Source organism: Triticum aestivum, chromosome 3B, assembly GCF_018294505.1.
Source record: "Triticum aestivum cultivar Chinese Spring chromosome 3B, IWGSC CS RefSeq v2.1, whole genome shotgun sequence".
In the NCBI taxonomy this organism is placed as follows: domain Eukaryota; kingdom Viridiplantae; phylum Streptophyta; class Magnoliopsida; order Poales; family Poaceae; genus Triticum; species Triticum aestivum.
The window spans coordinates 28,556,225-28,568,311 of NC_057801.1; the positions used below are offsets into that span (position 1 = coordinate 28,556,225).

The 12,087-nt window shown below is 43.1% G+C and overlaps 1 protein-coding gene and 1 pseudogene across 1 annotated transcript; one reads left to right on the forward strand and one right to left on the reverse strand.

Annotated features, from left to right (window-relative positions):
- Positions 1-4,117, forward strand: part of LOC123068370 (receptor-like protein 6) — an 8,037-nt pseudogene extending 3,920 nt beyond the window's left edge.
- Positions 4,118-6,191: 2,074 nt separating this feature from the next.
- On the reverse strand, positions 6,192-10,144 carry LOC123068371 (aldo-keto reductase family 4 member C10). The gene is made up of 7 exons (XM_044490943.1): positions 9,839-10,144; positions 9,658-9,708; positions 8,516-8,592; positions 8,304-8,391; positions 7,442-7,714; positions 7,045-7,293; positions 6,192-6,434 (listed from the first exon to the last, which is right to left on the reverse strand). Exons 1-7 carry the CDS (start codon positions 9,947-9,949, stop codon positions 6,351-6,353), a joined length of 933 nt encoding a protein of 310 aa, XP_044346878.1. The 5' UTR covers positions 9,950-10,144; the 3' UTR covers positions 6,192-6,350.
- Positions 10,145-12,087: the final 1,943 nt, after the last annotated feature.

Sequence of the window (12,087 nt, forward strand, 5' to 3'; positions counted from 1 at the left end):
GGTGGCCGGCGGCTAGGGTTACCCCCGTCGCTCGCAGGGGCGAGGGAAGGACGAGGAGAAACTTTCTCTAGACTTTTTCTGTTGTTTGCCCTTAGCTTCATTGTTTTGTAAGGAACTTGTTCTTCCTCGTATTTTCATGCTATTTGGAAGAGGGGTTGTATCGTCATTTACTTGTATTTTTATCTTGGTTTTGCAATTTAATTCCTATGTCTGGCAAGTGGCAGCCGGAGAAAATTATGAGGGAGGCTAGCGAAAAAAGTTATGGTGAGATAATGATATTTTTTTAAAGGACTCAAGAAAGTATGAGTGCAATGTCAATCGTAAATACAACCTTGAGATCTATGCGTATGTCAGATCCTACATTACTAGAATATGTAAAAATTGCTTGGTATGTTTATACATGGTCCTCTTGGGTTGTTATGGCCACATGACATGTTTCTACATAGTCTCCTGCGTGTTACCATCAGTCTAAACAATCTTGTAGCACATATGTCAACGGGATGCGTTTCAAATCGTGGATGTCGTTGCTCCTAGTTGATAAGAGCCACCTTCTCGTAGTAGTATCCTACTTCATTTAGGGTAGGCAACATGTCCTGAGGTTCAATCTCTTTGCTCATTGTTAATAGTGTCCTAGACTTTTCGATGACATGGAAGAGAGATGATTAAAGTGAGAGAATATAGTCTCCCCTTGGTGAAGTGATGATGCCTTCATATGCATCCCGATATGCATCTGCATCAGCATGCATTTGCATCTGCATCTCCTGAACATTATTCTCTACTTTATTTACCATTGTGCATTTTCTTGGGAGACAAAGAAAAGACAGTGGTAGCGCGCGACACAATTTTTTGGGGGGTTTGTGGTCATGCTGTGCCCTTTATTGGCAAGAGTTGCATAAGCCTAAACAATAAAAAACCCAGAATAAAAAGGGGACAGCGGTTAGTACATTTTGAAGGAAAGATGTGTTTTAGTTCACTTGACATGCTCACACCCATGTCTTTGACATTTATGTCTAATAAATATTGGGCTTGACTTTGCAGTTAACAACCTCTACTGCACTTACCTTTTTCTATTTCACTTACCTTCTTTCTACTGCACTTTTTCATACTTTCGTGTTAGATTCTACTGCATCTACCTTCTTTTTACAGGACAAAAATGCAATGAGTAGAAAGATGCAATACAGTGGGAAAATGCAATGCAGTAGAAAAACTATTTATCCAAATCTTAAAATGTAAACATGCACTCGTTAGCAATACACTAAACATTTAAGATAAACATTCACTCTCCTTTCCCGGACTGTTATTACTAATAAGGACGGATGGTTCAACCTTTTTTTTTAGCAACTTCAGGAGTGGAGGCCCTTAACTAGATTTTCATTAAAAAAAACAAGTCAAAAAACTCGGTGGGGGTGTTACATCGACTTACATGCACCATCTCAGATAGCTAAAGAGGATCAGAGAGGAGGAAGGAAAAACGAGGGGGGTGGAAGAAAGGGAGAAGAAGAGGAAACTAGCTAGGGCACTCTTCCATCCAACATTTAACAGATACAAGTCCTTCTTTCTTAGCTCTACGAGCTCATAGCCTCACCGTAAATACACATTGACTTTCCACCATTGCCGTCAGCACGACAATATTGTCGAACACCTTCCTATTTGTCATTCAGCCACTTATATGTATTATTCTCTTCAACTAAAGATTTTTTTAATCTTGTATGTATGCATGCTCCTAAACTTTGTAGTGACTAATTTCTAGTTAAGTATTCCCTCCGTCCCATAATAAAGAGCGTTTTTGACACTAGTGTAGTGTCAAAAAGTGCTCTTATATTATGCAACGGAGGGAGTATTTCATATAAGTATATAATACATGATAGTCTAACTGGTAAGTGAGAGTATGTAACATCTTTACTCTTTATGCAGGGGAAATTCCAACATATGTTTTCACTATTCCGACATTGCAACACTTAGATATCCGTTTCAACCAGCTCTCTGGCTCTGTACAAGACTTTGATGCGACATCTTCGCACTTGGTGTCAGTGGACCTAAGCACAAATAACTTGACAGGAAATATTCCCAAGTCGTTCTTTCAACTCAGAAGTTTGGCCTATCTCGATATTGGCTGGAATAACTTGTTTGGTTCGGTGGATCTTTCTTCATTTTGGAGGTTAGGGAGTCTCACTCATTTGGGTCTTTCCCACAACAATCTATCAGTCGTGGAATTGGATGGAGAAGATAACAACTCTCCATCTACCTATCTCCCTCGAATTACCATGTTAGGATTAGCAAGCTGCAATTTAATGAGATTCCCACGTTCATTGGCACACCTTAACCAAATGTCTTACTTGGATTTGTCATCCAATAGAATCAGTGGGGCCATTCCAAAGTGGATGTGGGTGACATGGAACAGTAGCCTTACATATTTGAATCTTTCACACAACCTTCTCAGCATTATGCAACTTACATCATATGTTCTCCCTTTCGATTCGGTTGGAAATTCTTGATCTTAGTTTCAATCAGCTTCAAGGGCAGATTCCTATGCCGAGCCGCCCAGTGACTATCTTAGATTATTCAAACAATAGTTTCTCTTCGGTGCTTCCAAACTTCACTCTCTATCTTGGCCAAGAGTTCAGGATTTCTAAAAACAAGATTAGTGGACACATACCTGAGTCAGTTTGTGATTCTACTATTCGTGTCCTCGACCTATCTTTTAACAACTTCAGCGGGCAGATACCTTCGTGTCTAATAGAAGATGGTTACATGAGCGTGTTGAGTTTACGGGAGAATCGATTTGAAGGTATGTTGCCTACCAACATCAAAGACAATTGTTTCCTTCACACATTAGACTTGAACAACAATAAAATTGAAGGGCAGCTTCCAAGGACACTTACCAAGTGCTTGCAGCTGGAGTTCCTTGACATAGGAAACAATAACATGGTAGGTATTTTTCCATCATATCTGGGGGTACTTTCCAGACTTCGTGTCCTTGTCATGAGATCCAACCGATTCTATGGCTCAATGAGTGGTGCTCTTCACAACGGTGACAAATCTGGAGAATACTTCTCTAGCTTGCAGATTCTTGATGTTGCCTCGAACAATTTCTTTGGTAATTTGAGTCCAGATTGGTTTGAGGGGCTGAAATCAATGATGACAGAGTTGAACAGTACTGGTGAAATTATAAGTGCTTTCAATGGAACTGGCAACGTTGAACATCCCTATCAGGAATTCAGGATACTGTTACTATATACTATAAAAGCATCTATAGGACATTCAACAAGATCTTGACAACTTTAACAGTCATTGACCTATCAAATAATTCATTTGATGGCACCATTCCTAGATCGGTTGGGAGGCTTATTTCGTTGCATGTACTAAACATGTCAGGCAACGCCTTCACGAGTGATATTCCGCAGGAATTTGGTGGGATGACTCAACTAGAATCTCTCGACCTGTCTCAGAACCAGCTTTTTGGTGATATTCCAGAGGCACTAACAAATCTCACCTTTCTTGGTATCTTGAACTTGTCCAACAACCAATTGGTGGGAACGATACCTCGGTCAGGTCAATTTGCTACGTTTGAAAACAGTTCATTCAAAGGGAATCTGGGGCTGTGTGGACCGCCATTGTCCAGCCCCTGTGGCATTTCACCTGCTCCTCCAAGTACAGCGCACGCAGATGATTCGTCTCATGTTGATGTGGTCTTGTTTCTCTTCTCTGGGCTCGGCTTTGGCGTTGGATTTGCAGCTGCCATTCTGATGAGATGGGGTCGAATCGGCAAATGGTTTGTTAAATCTGCAAGAGCTTTGAGGACTTGATCTGATTGTAGGAGACCGCTTCCAAGTGCAGTCATGCTTTGCTGGATGGGAGCCTATACGTCTTGTGCAAGTGCTGCTTCTAGTGAGGTGTGTGCACCGCTCTCATGTCTTATCTTCTGTCGTCTGTACTTATCTGTAAGATATAGCTTGGCCAAATGGTTAAACATCTTGTAATGTATCTCCTGTCATATCCCGGTTTGAATGTCTTGTGTAGGTTTCGCTTGGAGACAAATCTTGTAACCAGTTTGTAATATTATTTGACTATAAATATAAACTCCACGCGGCCTGAAAAGGGTTATACGCTTCAGCAACACGTCTGATTTCCTTTATACTTGTGGCAACGTGCTTCGTGTGAAACATTGATGTGAAATGGGGCCCGATCTTTCGATGAGAGGGAGATAACTATGATTTTGGGTGGGACTTGACCCTCACGATCCGGCTACCAACCGTACAGGGAAGACCGTACACGACTGATATCCACGGCAATCGCTGAACCAACTCCACGGCGTTATCGACCGAGCCAACGGTGCGATCGACCTATCCACGAAGAATTTTTTCTGCAAGCAATTCGAAGAACATGCAAGAAAATAATAGCCAAGCAATCTTAAAATTGTGAATATACTAGATGGGATTAATCTCACAAGATGGGTTCCAATAGGATGTCTTGACGGTCGCACTAGCCGCTACGAGTTAAGACAAATAAAAATAGCTAAAGCTAAACTTCTCTAAACAAAACCCGCGTCTAAACCTAACCTAGACTAGCTATTTATTAAAAGTGTACGGCCGTGTGGGTATACACGCGTGGATCTCTTGGACAGGACGTAGATGCGTAGCCGGCCGTCTAACTTGTTGGTGTTCGTTGTCCACCTAGGCCTATGGGCCCCGCACGGTAACAACACTAGGGATGGCCCATCGGTCCTCATCTGGGTTGTGTATGTGCTTGCCGCAAGTAATTCTTCTCCCGAAGCATATACGTGTGAGAGCACGCAGCACCTTGATTGCATGCACGTGTGAGCCCCATTGCCTGACTGACTCGATTGCATGCACCTTCTAGGATGTACGTGTGTGCATAGAATGACCATGGCACCAACTCTCATCTTCATCTTTATTTTAAAAATGCCTTCAACGATTCTACATGAGAAATAAAAAGGTGTAGTATTTTTGTCCATGGTAAGAAAATATAATATCATACATTTATCAATAGAAATTACCTGACAAATATATTGTATAATATTTGTAGACGTTTTTATGATAGCTATTTCCACATCAAACATAGTCAAATATTTACGATTGTAATATTGTTTGTAATATTGTTTCAGTTACCACAATGAACATGTGAAAGTGACCATCGTTTTGCAGAACTGTTTCTGCCTATACTTACGATTTATCTTGCCTGCAGAGCCTCCAGCCGCAAAGCACAGCTCTCCACGTTTTATTTTCCTGATTTATTTACATAGAGTTCTTGGTTCCACTTGATCCATTTTCACTATGTGGTTTTCGAACCTTGAGCTATATTTTGAACCTGCTGCGTCAGCTTTCACAAATGTGGCAGCTTTCTCTCATACAAAAATCTGTTCTAATATAATCATGTGGATAAACAGACCGTACAATTATGTTCAACATGCCCATTTCCATGTGCTATGTGCTGTACTAAAGAAAAACACTAGGTACATAACTATATTTCCCCTATTTTGTTTTTGTCTTTTTTCCCTTTTCATTTTTAAAACAAAGAACATTATTTTAATTCATCAAATTATTTTAAATCCACTATTTTATAAAATTCATGTATATTTTTTAAATCAGTGAACATTTTTAATTTTTTGCACATTTCTAATAAATTCGTGAACACTTTCCTTAAATTCTGCAATATTATTTAAATAATCCTGAACATTTTCTTTATGTTGTGAAAGAATAAATTTCGTAAAATATTTTAAATTCAAAATATCTGAAAAGATTCGCAAGTATTTTTATTTTTGAAACGTTTTAAAATTCTTGTAGTAGTCGGTTTTGGGAGGGAAAACAGTCAGCCCAAGGTACGATATGGGCAACAGCCTATCTAAGTGGGCTGGCCCAAGAGACGCGCAGGGTGCGCATTTGCTGCCTATCCCAGGTTCCAACGCGAAATGTTATCTCAAGAAACAAAAACAAAAACAAAAAAACAGCGCCGAACAGGCGCTCTCCCCCCGCTGCTTCCCTCGCCCTCGTCGTGATCGCGTGTACACTTGTTTTGGTGCCTATAGAAAATTTTCAGTTTGCTCTTTCAATACGTAGTATATAATATATATATATAAGTAAAGATAGAGATGTGCCGGCTTCGGCAGTCAGTGGCCTGCGGACCACGAACGCAACGCCCACGGCACAATATCCCCAAGGGCACATTAATAATGAAGCGTTGTCTCAAAGAAAAACATAAATAGTGAAGCTGCTGACAACATAGTTTATGAATCAAGATACAGGATAGAATCACGAAGCCCAGAGCACTGAACCTTGGTCTCTGAAGAGCGAATCCTGAGATAAACGAATTGATAGGCCCTGATACGAATCCTAAATCTCACCGTCCCACAGCTCCTCGTGGGTCTTGTAAACGCTCTGTGGATTAACAGCGAAGTTGCCTCTGAGCAGCCTAGCCTGAAGATAACGAAAAAAAAAATCGTCAGATGCGCCCAATCTGCGCTACCTTTGAAACAGTCTTAAAGGGGGAGGGGTAAGAAAGAAGTAGATGCAAATTAACAGTGACTGAATGATTGGAAAACTGTCACGGTATATGATCAATGCTGCAGTTACTAATATTCTTCCAGAAAAGCAATTGATGACAGGGGCTGAGATGACATTTTCTTGTCTTAGGTGGATCCATGCAGAATTGAAGCTACTTATATATTGAATAATATACCCAAGGGACACACAGCTGTGTGCTTTGTAGCGAGCAAAAATGAACATTGGATAAAATCATATGAATTTATAAGAATCCTGTCACGATACCACTGTCAACCGGTGCTCCAAGCTCCATGAAGCATGAAAACTACAAATGCTACTTAACCCTAGCAATTCAGCATGCTCCAAGTGATATGTTCATCAGGATAAGGTCATATGAATTTAGGAAACGCATAAGAAGGTAACATTTTGAAATAGAAAATACCATGGTATCCTATGAAGATGTTTAACTATAATCAATAAATATCAATGCTTTACCCTCATTTAAAGTATTGCTAAGGCTACTCGGTGCATATATGATGAATACCTCCTTAATCTCCGAGAACTTTGCAAGCACGTCATCTGGAATTGACCAATCATGAACATCAAGGTTTTGCTTTATCCTTTCTTGATTCGTGCTCTTTGGTAGCACGCTGTGACCCATCTGAATATTCCAGCGCAGAGCCACTTGTGCAGGTGTCTTGCCGAGTTTCTCGGATATTGAGATGATTGTTGGTTCTTTAAGGATGTTACCATTCATCCAAGTAGTACCAGGTGAACCGAGTGGCGAGTAAGCCTGCAAAACATATACAGATGAAAAAAGAACAACAAATATATATTCAGCAAAAGCAATCCAGCTTCTTGAGTGATAAATAAGGCACAAGACGCGTCAAAAAAATAGATAATCACACTAATATAGAAATAGCTGGGGTAATCAGACTTACACTAAGATGAACACCAACTGACTGACAAAAGTTGTGGAGCTTAGTTTGCTGCCAGCAAGGATGGCATTCCACCTGATCAACAGCTGGAGGTACACGAGCTACAGCAAGCAAGTCACCCAACTTCTTTGATGAGAAGTTACTCACGCCAATCGCACGAGCTTTGCCAGCATCATGTAACTTCTCCATTGCCCCCCAAGTAGCAGGCAAGTCAGGTGTAACAAAGTTTTCAGGGTTGTTGTTTGTTCCCTTCTTGACTCTAAACGGCCAATGGATCTACAAAATACACAGAAGGTCAGAGATTGTAATCAAATTATTTGTAAAAAATCATGCTAAACAACTTCAACACATACCCATCTAACGCTAAGCTGAAGGTACCAGAAAAAAGAAAGATAAAACTCATTGAACAATACATAATCTTTTCTGCAATGTATTCAAGAAGCCAAAAAATGAACAGCAGAAGTGATCTTGAAACAATAAACAATTTGACACCACAAATCAAAAACACCCATGTTAATCCATACCAAATAAGATGGGAAAACGTCCATGTGTGTAATATGGCTATATGAATAGACAGAATTCAGGGAATAGAAGCACATTTATTCAATAATGACACAGAACCATATGCCCAGTTTCAACATTATATACGATAGAAATAGCACACAATAGACTAGCATGGATACATAATTTTTTCAGTAAACATGATTAATATTTAAGTATGATATAGACCAGACAAGTGATCCTTTCCTGCTGATGAGACCTTCTAATAAAATAAAATAAAACGATAATGCACAAAAGTAGCGATATCAGTACACACAAAGCGAGATATTAATGATATAGAAGCCAGAATAGAGGAGATGCTCACAAGATAAAGATCCAAGTAATCAAGCTGTAAATCATTCAGGCTTTCATTTAGTGCCTCTGGCACATCTTCAGGAGCATGATGATCATTCCTGAAACCATAAGGCATCAAACATCAGTTAGACGTGAACAATTAAAAACTTTAAATAGGCATCTAGATACTCGACCTGAACTGCAGACATAAATACTACGATACCACCAGAGATTTGGGTTTACCATAGCTTAGAGGTGATAAACAGATCTTCACGCTTCACTACGCCCTCTTCAAATAGCTTCTTCAGTGCCAAACCGATCTGAATAATGTAAACAATGGATATCAGGATCTGCATAAAAGAAGGAGCTCTGCTTTTGCATTGAGAATGTCAAAAACTGTACATCAGCTTAGACAACTTCCAGAAAATATAAAAGGAAAAGCAACAACTCTATAAGCCTCCAAATTAGAACTTCCAAACACGCTCGCTCCAGGCAATCCGGAGCACACCAGTGTCGTTCTTCAAGAGGGAAATCACAGTCTCCACATTTGCCGATTCATCCTGAAAAATCCTACTGTTTCTCTCTTCCCAGATATATCACACTGCATATATTCCCAATCCAATCGCTTCTTGTAGTTCTCCTTAGGTGCCTAGTCAAAGACCTTTCTCCGCCATCCTCTCGGCAAAGAGGCCTGCGAACTCGCAGCGGCAATTCCCGGAGATAGAAGGATATCTTCCTCCAAAGCTCCTTCACAAACACGCAGCGCAAAAAAAAGACGGGCCGCGGAACTGGGTGAAGGTGGCACATCATGCATGTAGGAGAATGGGGGCCAGTCCATAATCAGTTCTGAATCATGAGCCATATGTGAAACTTAGCCTTGCTCTCAGCTTTAGTGCACCAAATCCTCTGAAGCTCCAGCTGCAAAATGCGACCCTGAAACTGAGCCTCATCTTCTAGAGAAATACTTCTCTATTGTCCTTCCTGAACAGAGCAATGTTGCAGCCATCTTGAGGGAAAACCGATGCAACCGACGATCATGCCAAAACTGGGTCTTGGCGCCATTGCAATGTCAATCCTAAGCAGGTTCACTATGAGACAATATCAATCTGTCCAACCGATCTTCAAAAATAGTCCTGACTAAATTAACCCTTTACTTTAAATCCTAAGCAGGTTCACTATGAGACCATGTCACAAAGTACCAGTATTTTGCGCATTGATGGACAGAAGAAATTACTAGTGTAACGATATGTTGCTCGGACGATTAAAGGATATCGTTTGCAAATCGCAGTAGTTGTGTCACTATGCACACATTAATGGGGGGAAAACAAGGCTGAAAAAGGAAAAGGTTTTATAGGATTATTATCTTGTGCTCAGATGATAGTTACCTCCTTTTCGTTGCCGTAAACTCTGGCGCAATCGATGTGCCGGTACCCCGCCTGCATCGAACAAGAGAATAAGGATCTCGTCTGAACCAGGAAACAGGGTCGTACGAAGGGGGGAAAACATGACATGCCATCCATCTCAGGATGGTGAAGCGGGTGGGGGTTAGGTGGGGTTTGCGCGGACCTTGACGGCGGCGTAGACGGCGTCGCCGACGACGCCGGGGTCGGCCTGCCAGGTGCCGAGCCCCACCGAGGGGATCTTGGCCCCGGTGTTGAGCAGGAAGTGCCTCGCCATCGCCGCCTCTCTCTCTCTCTCTCCCTCCTGCGCGGCACCAGAAGGGGATCGGGGAGGAGCGAGTGGGCTGCGGCCGGCGGGCGTCGCGGCGGGCAGCAGGTGGCTCGCTCCAAGTGTCCCCTGCCTGGGTTTCCTGTTCCCGTGGTCGTGACAAGAGACCGGCCTATTTCGGCAGAGTATGATAGTGAAAAAGTTGGGCGAAAAACATAAGATGCTCGCCGAGCACCTCCAAGGCCATGTCTTTTTGCTTCGGCTTCAGATGGCTTCAAATCACCTGTAAATTCGCTTCATTTACCAAGCTGATTTGCATAGTCATCTTTGCCATTGAAGTGGACGTGGAGATTGAGCTTCATTGGATAAGTAGATTCCAAATAGCTGTTTGTTTGTTTGGCTTCTCGTTTTTCCCTACAAGAATTTGCTTCCTAAAACTGAAACAAAGAGAGCCCGAAGTACACGCAGTTGCACAGCACCAAAATTCACTAATTAAGGCTACCCTTTGCCCGGGTAGCCCGTCCGGTCCGATCACTGGCCGGTCACAAAAATGTGACCCAGACGGGTGTCTTAAACAGGACTCAAACTTTCGGGCTGACCGGCACCCCTTATATCCAACCCAAATATGGGGTGGATATGGGGCGCACCCGGGCGCGTCCTCATGTCGGACCAGGCCCACACTGGCCCATCCGATCGCACATATATTTATTCCCATCCACTCGCTGGATCAAACCCTAGCCACTTCATTTCACTCGCCTCCATTCCCCTCTGCCGCCCAAGCTCACCTCCGACGGTCTTCGATCGTCTCCGGCATGGCGGGCAGCAGATCCGAGGCCTTCATCTCCAGATCCGCCGACCTCGAACTCATCCCATGCGGCCCCGAGGAGGAGATGGTCGTCCTTCATGATACGTCTCCAACGTATCTATAATTTTTTTATTGTTCCATGCTATTATATTATCCATCTAGGATGTTTTACATGCATTTATATGCTGTTTTATATAATTTTTGGGACTAACCTATTAACCTAGAGCTCAATGCTAGTTTCTTTTTTTCCTTGTTTTTGAATATCGCAGAAAAGGAAAACCAAACGGAGTCCAATTGACCTGAACATCGACGGAGATTATTTTTGGACCAGAAGAAGCCCACGGAGCATCGAAGATGGGCCAGAAGAGTCCCAAGGCACCCACGAGAGTGGGGGCGTGCCCTACCCCCCTGGGCGCGCCCCCCTACCTCGTGGCCGCCTTCGAGACCCCCCTGACTTGTCCCCGACGCCAAAACCTCTTATATAGACAGAAACTCCCAGAACATAACCTAGATCGGGAGTTCCGCCGCCGCAAGCGTCTGTAACCACAAAAAACCAATCGGGACCCTGTTCCGGCACCCTGCCGGAGGGGGGATCCCTAGTGCTCACCGGTGGCCATCTTCATCATCCCGGCGCTCTCCATGACGAGGAGGGAGTAGTTCACCCTCGGGGCTGAGAGTATGTATCAGTAGCTATGTGTTTGATCTCTCTCTCTCTCTCGTGTTCTTGCTTTGGCACGATCTTGATGTATCGCGAGCTTTGCTATTATAGTTGGATCTTATGATGTTTCTGTTGGAGAACGTAGTAATTTCAAAAAAATTCCTACGCACACGCAAGATCATGGTGATGCATAGCAACGAGATGGGAGAGTGTCGTCCACGTACCCTCGTAGACCGAAAGCGGAAGCGTTAGAACAACGCGGTTGATGTAGTCGTACGTCTTCACGGCCCGACCGATCAAGCACCAAAACTACGGCACCTCTGAGTTCTTGCACACGTTCAGCTCGATGACGTCCCTCGAACTCTGATCCAGCCGAGTGTCGAGGGAGAGTTCCGTCAGCACGACGGCGTGGTGACGATCTTGATGTTGTACCGTCAGGGCTTCGCCTAAGCACCGCTACAATATTATCGAGGAGGACTATGGTGGAGGGGGCACCGCACACAGCTAAAAGATCAAGAGATCAATTGTTGTGTCTAGAGGTGCCCCCTGCCCCCGTATATAAAGGAGCAAGGGGGAGGGGCGGCCGGCCAGGGAGGAGGCGCGCCAAGGGGAGTCCTACTCCCACCGGGAGTAGGACTCCCTCCTTTCCTTGTCCAAGTAGGAGAGGGGGAAGGAAGGGAGATA

Bases quoted from the DNA above. Each gene is read 5' to 3' on its own strand.
- LOC123068371 (XM_044490943.1), bottom strand. From the start codon at position 9,949: ATGGCGAGGCACTTCCTGCTCAACACCGGGGCCAAGATCCCCTCGGTG. The intron at 8,593-9,657 runs GTAACTATCATC...TACATTATTCAG, and splicing joins TTTACGGCAACGAAAAGGAG to ATCGGTTTGGCACTGAAGAA. The intron at 7,715-8,303 runs GTGAGCATCTCC...TGTATTTTGTAG, and splicing joins ATTACTTGGATCTTTATCTT to ATCCATTGGCCGTTTAGAGT.